General features: G+C 37.1%; 1 protein-coding gene across 2 annotated transcripts in view; it reads left to right on the forward strand.

Moving 5' to 3' along the window:
- ATP6V1A (ATPase H+ transporting V1 subunit A) overlaps positions 1–18723 on the forward strand; it is a 55386-nt gene that overhangs the window by 12533 nt on the left and 24130 nt on the right. Inside the window, exons 1-2 of one of the 2 annotated variants that reach the window (XM_082839981.1) lie at positions 6120–6204; positions 12628–12722. In XM_082839981.1, the coding sequence (XP_082696107.1) occupies positions 12638–12722 (85 nt within the window). In that variant the 5' untranslated portion in view covers positions 6120–6204; positions 12628–12637. Of the gene's footprint in view, positions 1–6119; positions 6205–12627; positions 12723–18723 lie in introns of those variants that run through there. The other variant, XM_082839980.1, reaches the window with a different exon arrangement.

The following is an 18723-nucleotide window of genomic DNA, read 5'->3' on the forward strand; positions in this document are numbered from 1 at the left end:
GTCCATTTCTGTGTGTGGTTCTATAGCCTTTTTTTAAAAAATAAATTATTTTTTATATTTTTGGCTGCGTTGGGTCTTCGTTGCTGCACGTGGGCTTTCTCTGGTTGCGGCGAGTGGGGGCTACCCTTCGTTGCAGTGTGCAGGCTTCTCATTGTGGTGTCTTCTCTTGTTGCGGTGCACAGGCTCTAGGCATGTAGGCTTCAGTAGTTGTGGCTCGTGGGCTCAGCAGTTGCGGTACTCAGGCTCTAGAGAGCAGGCTTAGTAGTTGTGGTGCACAGGCTCAGTTGCTCTGCGGCATGTGGGATCTTCCTGGACCAGGGCTCAAACCCATGTCCCCTGCACTGGCAGGCAGATTCTTAACCACCACACCACCAGGGAAGTCCCTGTATAGCCTTTTTGAGCTAATATTTGTTTGTAAAATTTTAAATAATACCAGGCAGAATAATGGAGATAAGATTTTATCTATTCTTTGTATAATTATTTGGTGTTCTAGCATTTATAACATCAAACAAAATAACCACTAAGGGCTTCCCTGGTGGCGCAGTGGTTGAGAGTCCGCCTGCCGGAAGATCCCACATGCCGCGGAGCGGCTGGGCCCGTGAGCCATGGCCGCTGAGCCTGCGCGTCCGGAGCCTGTGCTCTGCAACGGGAGAGGCCACAGCAGTGAGAGGCCCGCGTACTGAAAAAAAAAAAAAAAATATATATATATATATATATATTTATTTATTTATTTATATATAAATAACAAAAAGTGGGGTACTGTAGTTTAAAGAGAATTATTACATAAACTATGGTATCCATTTAACGGAATATTGTACTGTTTAAGATGATACTTATTAAAAATATGTCAAGTATTATAGTATTGATTACAATTATATAAAAAATTGTGAGGAAATAACATCAAAGTCAACAGTATTCAAGTTGTGAGACTTTTCTTTGGGTATTTTAAAAATTATAAGCATATTGCTTCTGAAAATAAATTTTAAGCAGAAGTATGTAACAAATGCTTATTTTCTTTACTGTTTGTATCATTTAGCTATCTTTTTGGCTGTTTACATTCTTGGTAAGTTAAAATATAAAATCAGTGACTCGTTTTTTTCTTTGTAATCTGAAAGCAAGAAATCTTCTAAAAATTCACATAGAAGTCTTATGGGATATTAATGTTAGCTTCACTATAACTTTTAACTCTTTAATAAGTTTTGTCTTAGAGATAAGAAAAATAAGAAGAATTTCTCAGATACTGTTTCAGGTAAATTTATTATTCCAAATTTATGACAGACTATTAACCAGAAATTTTCTACTACTATTCTCTGTAGCAAAATTATATTGGGTCTGTTTTCATTAATATTCTTATTAGTTCCAAATATGCCCATTTACTTTACAGTTAAATTTATTTTTACTATTATTATCAGTTATTTACGTTTGTGTTATAAAGCTAGGCGTTAATAAAACACAGCATTGTGTGTTGTTCTTTAAACATCTTCTTTAGGAGATGGATATTCTAGAAACAGTCAGTTCTTGGTTGTTATACTACTTGCTCTTTAGTTTGTGAATGATCTGTTATATCATCTCTTCTTCATCTTCTCCCTTTTGCCTGCATATTATTCTTTGCCATTCTAACATAGAGTCAGTTAATAATGGAAAAGAGGCATCCTGGGCTTTTTTTTTTTTTTTTAAGATAATAGAGGTTAAAGCTACTGGCTGAATAAGGTCTTTTGAATTATTTGTTATTATTATAAATGCTTAGATGTTAAAATCAGACTAAATTCGGACTTCTCCACTCCATAGCTCTAATCTTGAGCGGGTTGCTTAAAGTCTCAAAATCTGTTTTGTAATCAAACAATACCTGCCTCCTAGGACTGTTGTTAAAGGTTAAATGAGATGTGTTTATTTTTTAACATAATGCCTGGAATGTGATATGTGTTTAACAAGTAGTAGTTTATCTGTTTTTAATATCAGAACATTTTATTGAGTTACTGCTGTGCAAGGCTCCATGCTATGTGGAGGGAAGAGAGTTAAGAAAATGATAAATTTATGCCCCTTGAAGGCAGGGATACTTGAGTCTGTTCATATGACAGTTCTACCATTGTTCATAGGCTTCTAGCCTATAAATTTCAAACCATAGAACTTATACACTAAATACAGTATTTTGTTATTCTGGTTGATACTTTGGATTATCACCTCAGTATAACCCACTTTTATTTATAAAATTTTGAAGTGAAAGGAATCTGTGATTGTTTATTTCTAGAAATGCTATCAAAATTGCTTATGGATAAGCTTGTCATCAAAGCATAAGAATATGTAGCCAATAAGATTTGAATTCTATTCCCAACTTAATTGTCCACCCTACCTTTTATCTTTACTGTTTCTTTTACAGGATTAGTTGTACTTTAATAAGTGAAAGGGTGTTATCTGTGTGTGCCCTCAAAAAATTTTATTGTAGGAATAAATTTTTTCTGATTCTGTTAGTCCAGTTTGCCATCTGTGATCTTTCTATACTTCTCTACTCTGATTCCCACTTTTGTCTGCATATTTCCTTGTAGTCCATCTCAAGTAATTTTTTGTTAACTATTTAAGTAACGACCTTATAGATGCCTTTATTCTTAACCTTTTGGCCTATCCTTTAAAAAAAATAACACTATGAAATATGTATACCATATAAACATATTTATTCTTGAAATCCTCTCCTTTCTGTTTTGTTATAAAGGCAACAGGGACCCAGATGCTTTCTGTCTTTCAGTTTTGCTGTCCTTAGCAAGGTGGCCTGGCTACTTAGATTTGCTTCTTTCAAGGTCCCAAGATGGCTGCATGTCCCACGCAGATGACCAGATCCCAAGGGAAAAAGTGTTTTTCATGGCCTGTATATTTTAAAAGAGCAAAGAAATCATTCCCAGAAGCTCCCCAGTAGACTTTGCCTTACCTCTTATTGGTCAGAACATCATAACATGCTCATTTCCAAACCAGTCATTGACAGGGGACCTGGAATTACCTTGATGTGTCTACCAAAATTTCAGCCAATTTAGGGTTTTGCTAACAAGATAAAAAGGGGGAACTAGTTATGCTAGTCAGTAGTCTGCCACGTAAGCCTTTCTTTTTTTTTTTTTTTTTGCGGTACGCGGGCCTCTCACTGTTGTGGCCTCTCCCGCTGCGGAGCACAGGCTCCGGATGCGCAACCTCAGCGGCCATGGCTCACGGGCCCAGCCACTCCGCGGCATATGGGATCTTCCCGGACCGGGGCACGAACCCGTGTCCCCTGCATCGGCAGGTGGACTCTAACCACTGCGCCACCAGGGAAGCCCACACATAAGCCTTTCTAATGGTGTTGCTAGGGAGGTAGGTTAAATAAAATGAATAGAAAAGTACTTCACAAAATGATTGTGTACTATATACTCTGTGAATATAAGGTAGTGCTATTAGCTGGAATTCTACCAATTCTATAACTTTCGTTATAATTTATAGCAAGCATAAAAATATTAGATTCTTGATGCCTTTCCCCAAGAAGGTAAACTGTGTATGAAAATAAGTATTTGCTTTTAATCAACTAGATTCTTCTTCATCTTAAAAAAAAAAATCTATTATTTCCAAAGATAGTCTTCAGTCAGTTGGATAGGATGTACATTTCCAAGTGTTATGTAAGTATCAATGAAGTGCCCCGGTATCAATTAAGGATTTTGTATGTAAATAAATCTTGTCTTAGAACCTTGGTATTTAGCTTTTACATAACACCTTACCCTTGCCTCCAGCAATTGTATCATCCAAGACTGGTAGTGAAAGCATTTCTCTGGGTAATGAAATTACTAGGTATAGTGCATTAACCAATAGCAATTTGTAAGGGATCTTGTAAAACAGAAGGAACAAGGGAGACGTAGGAGGGAAGACATATGGGAACATATGTTTATGTATGACTGATTCACTTTGTTATGGGGCAGAAACTAGCACACCATTGTAAAGCAATTATACCCCAATAAAGATGTTTAAAAAAAATAAAATTAAATTAAAAAAATAAAAATAAAAAAAAAAACAGAAGGAACAAAAGTGGGCCTCTGGTGTTGTGATTTGCCACTGCAGTGTTCTGCAGTGTTTGGAGGAGAGACTGGTGACTCATTAGATCCGATGGTTGCCTGTGCTATCTGGATTTTTCCCCTTCTACAGCAGGGTTTTTTGTTTTGGGGTTTTTTTTTTAATCTTTCACAAATATGGGGGGTGGTTACAGTTTGTGACTATTAGAATTTTGGATTTTTTTTGTTTTTTGGGGTTTTTTTGGCTGCACTGGGTCTTCATTGCTGTGTGTGGGCTTTTCTCTAGTTGCAGTGAGTGGGGGCTATTCATCTTTGCGGTTTGCATGCTTCGCATTGCGGTGGCTTCTTGTTGTGGAGTGCGGGCTTCAATAGTTGCGGTGCGTGGGTTTCAGTAGTTGTGGCTCGCAGGCTTTAGAGCACAGCCTCAGTAGTTGTGGCGCACAGGCTTAGTTGCTCCGTGGCATGTGGGATCTTCCTAGACCAGGGATCGAACCCGTGTCCCCTGCATTGGCAGGTGGATTCTTAACCACTGCGCCACCAGGGAAGTCCCCAGAAGCTTGGTTTTAATTGCATTTACTTTTTATCCTTAAAAGAGGAGTCCAACAACTAAAGCCAATTTAAAAAATATAATCGAGTTGATTTCTCTATGAGCGCAGGTACATATAACACATTGTTTTATCGGAAGCAACTGTTTTTAAAGTAAATATCATGCTTTTATTTTTTAAACGATTGAAAGCAACAATAATAGCTGCATATCGTATTAGAAAGGAGTTATTACATAGCACATAAAACTTCATGTAGGATTAAATCATATCATGATAGTTTGGATCTTATGGAGATTTGGCATGAAATTAACTTTCAGTATAATCTGACTTGCAGTATCATTTGCTTATAGCAAGTTAAACTGTTTTGGGAGGTTGTTGTCTTAACATTTTTAAAAGCCTACGGTGGGAATTCCTTGGCAGTCCAGTGGCTAGAACTTCACGATTTCACTGCCAAGGGCATGGGTTGAGTCCCTGGTTGGGGAACTGAGATCCCGTAAGCCGCTCGCGCAGCCAAAAAAAAAAAAAAGCCTATACTTTTTCACATAGATACATAAGGATTCAGTAGTGAAGCAGAAGATTTTAGTGGGGTATTTTTATTTTCACTCTTTTCATAGATAACAATGAAGGGTGGTTAATGGATACAAATTAGTATGTTGTATGACCATGTCTATCAAACTGCTATATGCTTTGCCCTGTTCAGTAGTTGTCAATATAATATGTCTACCTAATTTATCATTTTTATTTTATTTGTGGGGAGGAAACACTTCCATATTTTTCCTGTAAAACACACATTGTGTATGATGATGTAGAGGGCAAAACTTGTTTGGATTAAGAGGGTATACAAGAGCAGACAAAGAAACTTGGCTGCTTACAGTAGACTGCTGTAACATCCTGTTGTCTGTCAAGATTCTGGGGAAGTGGTGGGGAGGTATTTATTACTTTAGTGCTTACTTGTTCTTCTGCAATTGGGGTGCTTTGATGAAAAAGCTTTAGAAGTATATTATCTATATGTGTGTGTGTGTGTGTGTATCCTTATGTCAGTGCTGTGGGAATTGCAAATTTTAATGTTCAAGAAAGCCTCGTACCTTGGACTGATCCTTGGAAGTTTCTCAGTGTTTAACTGTTAAGAGGTTGGAGCCTGAAACTTATGGACCAGGAAAACATATTTTCCAATATCAGAAAGTAGTACTTTAGACTTCTTTTCCTGCGACTGCTGGTGATGGGCTGTATCTAAGGTTTATGTTGAAGGAGGAGGAGCAAGTTCCTTTCAGAAACGAAGGCTTTCGTTGCATGGGAACCTTAGCTGGAGAGTTGCCTATTGGGCTGTGCTTTCTAAACCCACTTTTGTATTGTTTTTTCCTTTTCCCAAAGTAACCAGTTACAAGATTACTAAGACAGAAAACAGGCCAAAAATTGTAGTGCTTCAAGTGTGAGTCTAAGTTTCAGTTATTCAGGAAGTAATTATTCAGTTTGTTCATTGTAAGTATTTTAGGTTCCCTGGAATCAGATGTCTAAAAGGAGTCTGGTGTATAAGATTTTCTTAAGGATCAACACATGTGAAAGGAAGGGGACGGAAACAGAGTTGGTCTGGGGAAGAAGTGCAAATGTAATGCAAGCCCGACAAAGCCTCAGCTGACCAGGTGGGGTGATCTGGAGTGAGCATTTATTGCTTGTGACCTCCGCATTGGGCTGATAGGGCTGGGCCTTTCTTTATACCTCCACTTTGCTCAGTCACCTGGTGCAGGTTGCTCTGTGAAGGGTGTGAATGTGGGCAAGGCAGCTCTCTGCATCCCTGAAGGGCTGACAGCTGTTGGCTATCCACTTCCTTGAAGTGGAATCTGAATGTTGCAGCTCTGTGTCTAATAAAATAAAACATATAGTCTTGAGGTAGAGACTATTGTCCTCTGTACCACATAGGATTGTTTAGATGTATACAACAGAAATCAGCCTAGTTAATTGAGGAGGCAGAGTGCAGTGCTTAAAGAGCATAGGCTTTGATGTCAGACTGCCTCGGTTCATAATCCCACCTTTACTGTTTGCTGGTTTTGTGATCTTGGGCAAAGTTACTTACATCTCCATTCTTTAGTTTCCACATTTGTAAAATGGAGATGGTATTAGGGGGTATGAAGTAATTCAGTAACTATTCACTGAGTGCTTTTTTCTTTGCCCAGGCACTGTTTTCTATACCCTCATGAAACTAAGTATTCTAGGGAGTGATACAGATGCTTATACTAACCACAGTAAACAAGTAAATTAAAAAGAAAAAATATTCTTTCAGGTAGTTAAAAGTTCTGTGAAGAAAAGCAGGGTAAGAGCATCGAGGATGACAATGGGAAGAGAGGGACTATTTCATGAGAGTGAGGAAAAGACATTCTAGGCAGGGCACAGCAAATATAAAGTTCTGAGTTGAAGCCGAGATTAAAATTTAACATGTTGAAGCATCAAAAATGGACAAAAGTGCCTGGAATTCCTACATTTTATACTTTAAAAACTGGTGTTTTCATAATTTTCTTATTTTATCATGAAAGATGTGTTAAGAGTTGGTTTTTGAATGTATTTGTAACCACTTCTCTGAATATCATACAGTGGTGTACAAAAAGCTAAATTACTTGTGACCATCATCATGTTTTTCTCCTCTTAACATTGACTTTTTTTCCCTTCCAGTTTTATACTTACTGACTGTATTCCCTGCAGTGTACATTCATGCCTGTGACTCATTCATTTTGCAACTGGAAGTTTGTACCTCTTCATCTCGCATTTCTTTCCTTCCCCCACCTCTTTCCCCTCTGGCAACCACCTGTTTGTTCTCTGTATCCATGACTCTGTTTGTGTTTTGTTTCTTCATTTGTTTTGTTTTTCTTTTGGCTGCGCAGTGCAGCATTCGGGATCTTAGTTCCCCGACCAGGGATGGAGCCTGTGCCCCCTTGCAGTGGAAGTGTGGAGTCTTAACCACTGGGCCACCAGGGAAGTCCTGTTTTGTTTTTTAGATTACACATTTAAGTGAACTCATGCAGTATTTGTCCTTTTCTGTCTGACTTATTTCACTAAGCATAATACCCTCTAGGTCCATGTTGTTGAAAATGGCAAGATTTCGTTCGTTTTTTACAACTGGGAAATATTCCATTATATTTGTATACCACGTCTTCTCTACCTATTCATCTATTGATGGGCATTTAGGTTGCTTCCATATCTTGGCTGTTGTAAACACTGACTTTTTAAAAAGTAGAATCATCTTGATTTGTTATAAAAATATTAATCAGATGAATGGAAATTTGTGGATCTGGTGAAAAGCATACTTAAGTGAATTTATAGAATTATCACTTAGGCTCTTGGTTCACTTATTAGTTTGATATCACTGTTCCTAACGCCTGCTGCCTTCGGCATAAATTAAACAATATATGCCTAAAAATAAAGTTTAAAACTGTAGAATCATCAGTTTCCTATGGTGGCTAGGATTATCCAGCTGAGTGATAAATTCACAAGGCAGCTGAATCATGAACAAACTCATTTGATTTCCACTAATTATTGCTCATACATTTGGAGGCTCTTGTTGTTGTTTAAAAGGGAAAATATGTAAACACCTGTTTTTAAAAATCAGAACAGATACTATTATTGCCTCATGAACATTCTAGAACACCTTCATGAACCCTAGGAGATTTAAAGCATCTGTAAGAAAGTTCTACTGTATACTCTAATGCCTCCTCATCTTTCAGGTTTCAGCTTAGCCTCCTCTAAGTCACTCTTGTCCTGCCCAAGTCAAGGTTAGATGCCTCTTCTAAATCACTCTGCACTGCCCTATGAGAGCACATTTGTTACCCTATTGTAACTATTCTTACTCCACTGTATTTTCAGTCTATGATACAGCACCTGGCATATCACTGATGCTTAAAATAAAATCTACTTAGTTTTAGAAAATAAAGTTATGGTAAAATACACATAATGGCTAAGAAAAAAACTAGCCACTTGACTAGATTTGGTTCATATAACAAGAAGATAAGAATATGTTAGGTTCTTTTTAGAAATATAGGCAATATTAGCTTGTACTAACAGAATAAAGTTAGTAGTCATCAGTAATACTTTTCTGTTAGGCTTACTGTTAGGTGCTTCACAACAATCCCAGTAGATTTTACAGATGAAATGAGTCTCAAAAGGTTGAAAGAATTTGATTTGCTCAAGGGCACAATTTATAATTTCAGACTTCATTTGTCTGACTCAAAGCCTTAGTCTCTGTTTCTCAATAAAAAGAAAGCAGCCAGAACAGATGAAAGTGGTACTCTTCAGAACTTACTCATATGACATTTAGAATACAGTTTTTAATTTTGTTTGCTCTGTTTTAAAAAAAACACTGATATCGTGAAATACTTCCGGAAGAGGGTAGCCTCAGGGGAGAAAGATCTGAAAAAGGCTATCCTTTGAGGGACAGTTGACACCAAAGAGAATTCCTCCGGGAGGGAAGATACTGTGTGTGGCTACAGTAGTTGGAAGAAACCTCCAGAGGGTAGAAGTTGGGGAAGTGGATTTAGGTTGGATACAAAACAACTCTCTAAGAGGCGATTTCTGAAAACAGAATGGCTTTTTCAAAACTGAAGCCCTGTTTAAATGGTAGGTATTACAGATGAATTTTTTGTGAGCATTTTACATCTCACAGGGAACATTTTGACAAACTGTAATTTAATCATAGCCCCAGGGTAGGTGGTACTTGTGTTTTTCAAATGAAGATATTAAGAGATTTTGATTTGTCCAAGATCTCCTGCAGTGTGTCACTGGTAGAATCAGGATATTTCCTAAGCCTGCTGACTCAGTATTTCATGATATTTCCACTTTAATAGGCAGATGATCATGTATCATAGGAAATACCCATATTTGGGGAAGAAGTTAGACTGTATTATTATAAAGTTCTCTTCTGACTTTGAAAATCTTTGATTTTCTGGAGATTAAAATTTGACCTCCTTTGCTTGTTTAGTACTTCTTTGAAGACTTTGCCCAACCCATTTCCCAAATAAATGCTTATCTCTAAACTTTGTTTTTTTCCCCTGTTATCTAAGTAGTTTCTAGAAAAACTTTCATCTTTTTATATTCTAATCTTTTGCAGTCCCATTCCTACTTACTCAATAGTTCCCTTCTGCATCTTTAGGAGGCTGGAAAATCCTAATAAACCAGTTTCCCCTTTTCTTTACTTCCTCCCTCAACTGCCCTTCCTCCAATTTTCTTACACCAAAATCCTTGTCTCCTTTACATTGACATTTGTGACTGTAATATCAGATTTATTATTTTTCTATGATTTCTAAGGACTTATACACTAACTTCATCTTTATCAAAAAATGACCGAAGTGATGATAGTCTCTACCTTATCACTGATACCATCTTTAAGGTGTTGGTACTTTTCTTGCCCCTTTGATCATATTCTTCTCACTTGGAAGGTCTCCCACATAGCCATGTGGTTGATTTTTGGGTTTTTTAACATCTTTATTGGAGTATAATTGCTTTACGATGTTGTGTTAGCTTCTGCTGTATAACAAAGTGAATCGCCATATGGTTTTGATCTTTAATTGTTTTTACTCTTGCTTGTTTCTTTAATCACTCTTTAATTCTTCCCTGTTATCCCTGTACACCGTCCTGCTTCTGAAGGCACTAAGTGTATCAAACTAGAATTCCACTGTTAATGACTTTATTGTTATACGCCCTTCCCGAATTCTTTGATACTTTGGTTAATGGATTACAAATTGTATTCCAAGGAGTGTAGGGTTCTGTAGCCATCCTTCAATGACTCCAGAAAGACTGAAAAACACCACTGTACCCTGCCTGAATTAATACCTAAGCCTCAGGGTTTGATTTTCCTCTCTTTCTGTATTCTTTCTATTTGGACTCAACTCAGCCTTGAAACTTACTTTCCAGTTCTTACCTGTTCCCCTAACTCATCCCCATTGCTTTACACTTTTCCCACATCTGAATCAATTTCTCCTTTTCTCCCAATGTGTTGTCATTTTGAACACCTAAGTAATTTTGTCTTATGGTACAGTTGTTTAAAACCAGTGAAATCTCCTTTTATTCATAGTCTTTATTCCCTAAATTTAACACAGTACCTTTTCCTTGGTAGGAGCTCAGTAAACATTTAATAAATTGAGTCCATGTGTTACCAGTTAAGTTGTATGGACCCCTGCTCAGGCCCTAGCCCACTGAGGCTCTCTGCCTCCATAGAGAAGGTTTTTTTCCATTCGGGTTCCAGCAGCCAAAAAATGAAACCAAAGCAGAAATTGAAGCAACAGAAGCTTTATTCAATGGCCAGAGAATGGATAAGTGGGAACTTAGTTCACAAATCAAGCTCTCGCCTTAATGGCAAGACGGATTTGCTTTTAAGGAATAAAGACAATGGGGGGAAGGAGTGAGACTAATGATGGGGATGCATATGCATTAGTTTTCTGGGAAAGAGGCAGGCTTTCCTGGAAATGGGATGCCACCACTTTTCTGTCCTTTTTTGGTCAGTGACTTCCAGTCACGGCTGCCAGTAGGTGTGTCATTTAGTACACCAATGTAGTAAAATCAGTGTAGAAAGAAACTCGGGGTCTCTTGGAGTTAAGATTCATCGCCATCTTGGTTTCAGCTGGTTCTGTCCGGTTTTTGTTTTTCTCTTCCTATAGCTTCCTTTCTTTGTGTCCAGACCCTGTGATGAAAGATATATGTTAGTTCCTATTCCAAGGAGGGGTTGGTGGGTTTTGAGCAAGGGTCTGGTGACAACTCTGGTAACATATTGACACTCATCCCATAACTATTTCCGGAGCTTTTCAACTTCTCTTCATGCCTGCATCCCTTCCCCTACTTAACGTTAGATTGGTTAAACATCATTATTCTCATAACAGTTCTCCCTCAATCTTCGGTTATTTCCTATTGTTTGTAGGATAAAGTCCAGTAGGCATTCATTTCAAGACCCACAAATTAGTCTCCCTTATCCTTATTTCTCACTGTTGCCATAACAGAAACCTTTTATTCCAGTCAGGCTGTTAACTGTTCCTGAAATTTTTATTTCCCTTCTTTTGTTCTCGTTATTTCCCCACCTGAAATGCCTTTTGCTCTCCTTCTTTTCCTATGCTAATTATACCTGACCTTCAAGATGTTTTCCCCAAACATTCTAATCGTTGAACTTTTAGTAAATAAGTGTGTATTATTTGATACTTTATTACATATTGATCTGTGACCTTTACTTTATGGTTGTTTGGAGACATTATTTAGCTTTTTAAATGTACATATATTTTATCTTCTTTATTAAATTGTCAGTAATAAGTTAGACCAGCAGTTACATAGAAACATTCTACTTTGGGGTCTGTAACCAGTTTTCTATTTGGACTTGAATAGTTCATTGTTTGGGTTTTTCAGATTGCACATCTCTAAAGTAAAGAAGTTGAACTAAATTTCTTACACTATTCTGTGTTCTGCTAAAAAAAGAAAAAAGGGAAAAATGATCCCAGAAATATTTTAAAGGTAGATTTTACATTTAAACATTTTTTAAATGTAAGATATAACTTGTCTTTAGATGATAAAAAAATAAAGCAGAGAAGGAGGGGAGGTATTTTAAATAGATGGGCAGATAGGCAGAGAAGCCTTTCAGAGAAGGGGACATTTGAGGAAAGACCTGAAGGAGGTATATAGAAGCTGACATCTGGCAGAAGAGTACTCCAGACAGGGGGAACAACATGTACAAAGACCCTGAGGCAGAATGTGTATGTGCTTTGAGTAATGGCAAAGAGTTCAGTGTTTATGCAGCCTGATTAAGGGGAAGAGTAGTTAGAGAGGAGGTCAGAGAAATAATGGGAGGGCAAGATGTTGTCAGGCTAGATAAGAGGTTGGAAAGAATTCACAGTCTGTTACATTCCATGGGGTATTTTCTATTGAATGTCTTGCATACAGATATATAATTCTGAGTTTTAATAACTGTAGACTATCCAAGAATGAGGTACTTTTAACCAAATCTTAAGAATTTTATATTTTACTTTGAAGAAGTGGTAATAACTCAAGAATACACCAAAGTTCACTACCTTTTTTTTTTTTTTTTTTTTTTTAAACCATAGGTAAGTTAACATGATGGATTTCTCCAAGCTACCCAAAATACGTGATGAAGATAAAGAAACCACGTTTGGTTATGTGCATGGGGTCTCAGGACCTGGTAAGTAATACATAATAATCTCAATAGTAAAAATTCCTAACATCAGTTAATGTCTTTTCAAGATGTTTTAGGCAGAAATACACAAGTTTCTGTTCACCTGCATAAATTCTGTCTTTAAAAGATTTCATAGCTGCTGTAAGACTAAGGTAATACCTCCATCATAAGGGCTACTGCAACATTTATTATCTAAATTTGATAATTATTGAAGTACTAATTTGTGATACCCTGTTTATTATATAAATGTATAGTTGGTGTTATATGTCTTAATTTTTTTGTTAAGCGTGAGGTTAAAAAACTATAAAGTTTATAGGTTTTAGTATGTGATACCTAGATGTCTGTTAATTGGATTTGAATTTTAATAATTGCTTTTAAAGCATTTCTCAGAAATATCAACCTTGGCTCTTTGCATGTATAAATCTTTCTGAATGGTTATTCAGATATCACATAACTAGCTACCTGTAGGAAAATAGTCTTATGACATGATAATGAGAATGGAAAGCAGTTTATGTTTGTTCTGCCCACACTTGGGGTACTGCATTTTAAATAATAAATTTTGTTCTAGTATTCATTTTATTATTCCACACTTCTATTGCAAAATGTGGTTCATAGTTTCCACAGGTAAAGCTGCTCATTGATTTGTATCTTTAGTGCCATGGAAATTCATTTTTCCTTATATCTTTTTACAAAGTCATGTTGTAGTCTTTTTCTTGTTCTAATCACAGAAGAGGTGATGACACTTTTTGGTGTTAATGCAAAGAAAACACTGTCAGTCACTGTGCCTATTTCTCCCTAAGAAGCTTCTACCACTTAGAAATTGGTGTTTGAGCTTGAACTTATTAGCAGATAATATATTTCACTGTTTTCAATCTCTTTTGCCATTCGGAGAAACAATTTTTCCCCTTGAGGATCGTAAGGTCTTCAGGAAAGACAGACTATACACAAGAACTCTTAGGGAAAAGGCAAAAGAACACTATCAAAAGAGTTTAGGTAAAAATATTTTTCTGAAACTTGTAGTTAACTGCTCTTGGAACCTATTTATAATTTTTAAGTACTTAATGAGGTAGTAGAAAAATGGCATACTTTTGTTTATGAAATATGATTTCAAACGTTAGTGATCTCTGGTATTTTGGTGCATCTTAACTATTCTTATATATAGGTTCAGAGGTAAGTATTTAAAAAATTAATAAATTTCCATCGTTTAATGTTAAATAAATATTAACACCTTAATAGTTTTCACTCGAGTATTACCTAATTCATAGATCTAATTAATTGTATCAGAAGGCTAAATATTAAAATAGACTTATTCCATTGAGGCCTGCGCAGGTCCCAACCTATCTGTGGTTTGGGGTTGCTATCCGCCTCATAAAGCACAGTAGAGGCTTTGTCTTCTGGGAAGACAGAAGTCGTCTTCTCCTGAAAAGGCCTCTTACATAGCTGGCTTTGGCATCTTCCAGGAATAGGAGGGCAGGGATTGAGGCCTCATGAGTCTGGTAGAGAGATAGATAGAGGTAGATGTAGAGAGGTTGAGGTTAGAGAGAGAAGACAGTGGTTATAACCAGAAAGTCCAGAGTGGGATGTTGTTACTTCCATAACTTGTCGCTGTTAACTCAGCCTGGGCTTCATGACAGTCATAGAAGTGGATTCCTTAATTAAAAAAAAAAGACTTATTTCTACATATCTGAAAATGTACTACATTCCCCTCATTCCAGAAAAGTAGTTTTTGCTTACTAGACAACATGATCAGGACTTCTCTGGTGGTGCAATGGTTAAAAATGCGCCTGCCAATGCAGGGGACACAGGTTCCATCCCTGGTCCCGGAAGATCCCACATGCAACTAAGCAACTAAGCCCGTGCACCACAACTACTGAGCCTGCGTCCCAGAGCCAACGAGCTACAACTGCTGAGCCCGTGTGCCATGACTACTGAAGCCTGCATGCCCTAGAGCCTGTGCTCTGCAACAAAGACAGGCCACCGCAACGAGAAACCTGCGCACCGCAACGAAGAGTAGCCCCTGCTCACCGCAACTAGAGAAAGCCCGCGCACAGCAATGAAGACCCAACTCAGCCATAAATAAACAAACAAACAAATAAATAAACCAAAATAATAAGTGTAAATTCTAGTTCAGTATTTATAAGAAATAGGGATTTTTAATTAGGGTTTCACCCAGTGGTGGTGACTGATTATAAACGTCCTATGGGATATGAAATAAACATCCTATGGGATATGAAAAAAATCTTTGATGCAAATGGGAGGTTTTCTAGATAGATCTGTCATTAGTTTATCAAGAGTCTTTGTTCCAGAAGAGTTTTAAGAACCACTGGTATAAAGTGTTAGAAAGTAAAGATGTTGTTTTATATAATATTTCTCAAAGCGATGGTGACAACACAGCAAACTGATAATTGTGTGGCATTCTATCATGCAACTAGCTAAAGCTCTTGTTCTCATTTTAGTTTTAAAGGTTTTTTTTATTACTATTGTTCCAAAACCCATCATTCCATATATTATAGCAACCTAGGTTGATCAAAACTTGCCTCAATGCTACTAGGTAAGAGTTTGTCATATAGAACTTCAAAATGAATATAGCTTTCATGTATATTATGTAAATAAGTAATCTTTAGCCTAACAAATTTTATTGTTTACCCCAACTATGTCATATGCTAAAAATGTCTCTTTTTTTTTTTTTTGGCTGCATTGGGTCTTCATTGCTGCGTGCGGGCTTCCTCTAGTTGCAGCGAGCGGGGGCTACTCTTTGTTGTGGTGCACAGGCTTCTCATTGCAGTGGCTTCTCCTGGTGCAGAGCACGGGCTCTAGGTGCACAGGCTTCAGTAGTTGCAGCACGTGGGCTCTAGAGTGCAGGCTCAGTAGTTGTGGCGTATGGGCTTAGTTGCTCCATGGCATGTGGGATCTTCCCAGACCAGGGATCGAACCTGTGTCCCCTGCATTGGCAGGCGGGTTCTTAAACACTGCGCCACCAGGGAAGTCCCTAAAAATGTGTCTTTTGATCAACAAAACGAAAAGACAACATATGGAATGGAAGAAAATATTTGCAGATGATGTGACTGACAAAGGGTTAATGTCCAAAATATACAAACAGCTCATGCAACTCAATATCGAAAAACCAAACAACTCAATCAAAAAATGGGCAGAAAAAAAAAAAATGGGCAGAAGACCTAAATAGACATTTTACCAAAGAAGGCACACAGCTGACCAACAGGCATATAAAAAGATGTTCAACATCACTAATTATTAGAGAAATGAAGATCAAAACAACAGTGAGGTATCTTCTCGAAGCAGAATGACTGTCATCAAAAAAGTCTGCAAATAATAAATGCTGAAGAGGATGTGGAGAAAAGCGAACCCTCCTACACTGTTGGTGGGAATGTAAATTGGTGTAGCTACTATGGAAAGCAATATGGATGTTCCTTAAAAAACTGAAAATAGAGCTACCATATGATTCAGCAGTCCTACTTCTGGGTATATGTCCAGCAAAGAGGAAAACTCTTAATTTGAAAGATGCATCTACCCCAATGTTCATAGCATCACTATTTACAGTAGGCAAGACATAGAAGCAAACTAAGTACCCATCAACAGATGATTGGCTTAAGAAGATATGGTATATATATACAATGGAATATTACTCAGCCATAAAAAGAATGAAATATTGCCATTTGCAGCAACATGGATGAACCTAGAGAATATTATACTTAGTGAAGTAAGTCAAAGACAAATATTGTATGATATCACTTAGATGTGGAATCTAAAAAATAATACAAATAAATCTGTATATGAAACAGACTCACAGACATAGAAAACAAATTTATGGTTACCAAAAGGGAGAGGGAAGCAGGAGAGGACAAATTAGGAGTATGGGATTAACAGATACAAACTATTGTGCATGAAATAGATAAGCAACAAGGATTTACTGTATAGCACAGGGAATTATATTCCATATATTGTATAATCTATAAATGGAAAGTAATCTGAAAAAAAAAGTATATAACTGAATCATTTGCTGTACACCTGAAACTAACACAGTATTTTATTTTTTTATATACTTCTTTGAATTTTTGCATGTTATTTTATTTTTTTATACAGCAGGTTCTTATTAGTCATCCATTTTATACACATCAGTGTATACATGTCAATCGCAATCTCCCAATTCATCCCACCACCACCTCCACCCCACACCCCCCACTTTAGCCCCTTGGTGTCCATACATTTGTCTTCTACATCTGTGTCTCTACTTCTGCCCTGCAAACAGGTTCATCTGTACCATTTTTCTAGGTTCCACATAAATACATTAATATATGATATTTGTTTTTCTCTTTCTGACTTACTTCACTCTGTATGATAGCCTCTAGATCCATCCACGTCTCTACAAATGACCCAATTTTATTCCTTTTTATGGCTGAGTAATATTCCATTGTATATATGTACCATATCTTCTTTATCCACTCATCTGTCTATGGGCATTTAGGTTGCTTCCATGAACTGGCTATTGTAAATAGTGGTACAATGAACATTGGGGGGCATGTGTCTTTTTGAATTATGGTTTTCTCTGGGTATTTGCCCAGTAGTGGGATTGCAGGGTCATGGTAATTCTATTTTTAGTTTTTTAAGGAACCTCCATACTGTTCTGCATAGTGGCTGTATCAATTCACATTCCCACCAACAGTGCAAGAGGGTTCCCTTTTCTCGACACCCTGTCCGGCATTTGTTGTTTGTAGATTTTCTGATGATCCCCATTCTAACTGGTGTGAGGTGATACCTCATTGTAGTTTTCATTTGAATTTCTCCGATAATTAGTGATGTTGAGCAGCTTTCCATGTGCTTCTTGGCCATCTGTATGTCTTCTTTGGAGAAATGTGTGTTTAGGTCTTCTGCCCACTTTTTGATTGGGTTGTTTGTTTTTTTAATATTGAGCTGCATAAGCTGTTCATATATCTTGGAGATTAATCCTTTGTCCATTGATTCGTTTGCAAATATTTTCTCCCATTCTGAGGGTGGTCTTTTCATCTTGTTTATGGTTTCCTTTGCTTGCAAAAGCTTTTAAGTTTCATTAGGCCCCATTTGTTTATTTTTGTTTTTCTTTCCATTATTCTAGGAGGTAGATCAAAAAAGATTTTGCTGTGATTTATGTCAAAGAATGGTCTTCCTATGTTTTCCTCCAAGAGTTTTATAGTATCTGGTCTTACATTTAGGTCTTTAATCCACTTTGAGTTTATTTTTGTCTATGGTGTTAGGGAGTGTTCTAATTTTATTCTTTTACATGTGGCTCTTCAGTTTTCCCAGCACCACTTATTGAAGAGACTGTCTTTTCTCCATTGTATATCCTTGCCTCCTTTGTCATAGATTAGTTGACCATAGGTGCATGGGTTTATCTCTGGGCTTTCTATCCTGTTCCATTGATCTATATTTCTGTTTTTGTGCCAGTACCATATTGTCTTGATTACTGTAGCTTTGTAGTATAGTCTGATGTCAGGGAGTCTTATTCCTCCAGCTCCGTTTTTTTCCCTCAAGACTGCTTTGGCTATTCAGGGTCTTTTGTGTCTCCATACCAATTTTAAGATTTTTTGTTCTAGTTCTGTAAAAAATGCCACTGGTAATTTTATAGGGATTGCATTGAATCTGTAGATTGCTTTGGGTAGTATAGACATTTTCACACGATTGATTTTTCCAATCCAAGAACATGGTATATCTCTCCATCTGTTTGTGTCATGTTTGATTTCTTTCATCAGTGTTTTATAGTTTTCTGCATACAGGTCTTTTGCCTCCTTAGGTAGGTTTATTCCTAGGTATTTTAGTCTTTTTGTTGCAGTGGTGAATGGGATTGTTTCCTTAATTTCTCTTTATGATCTTTCGTTGTTAGTGTATAGGAATGCAAGAGATTTCTGTGCATTAATTTTGCATCCTGCAACTTTACCAGATTAATTGATTAGCTCTAGTAGTTTGCTGGTGGCATGTTTAGGATTCAGTATGTATAGGATCATGTCACCTGCAA

Source organism: Leucopleurus acutus, assembly GCF_964270905.1.
Source record: "Leucopleurus acutus genome assembly, chromosome: 5".
Lineage (NCBI taxonomy): Eukaryota > Metazoa > Chordata > Mammalia > Artiodactyla > Delphinidae > Leucopleurus > Leucopleurus acutus.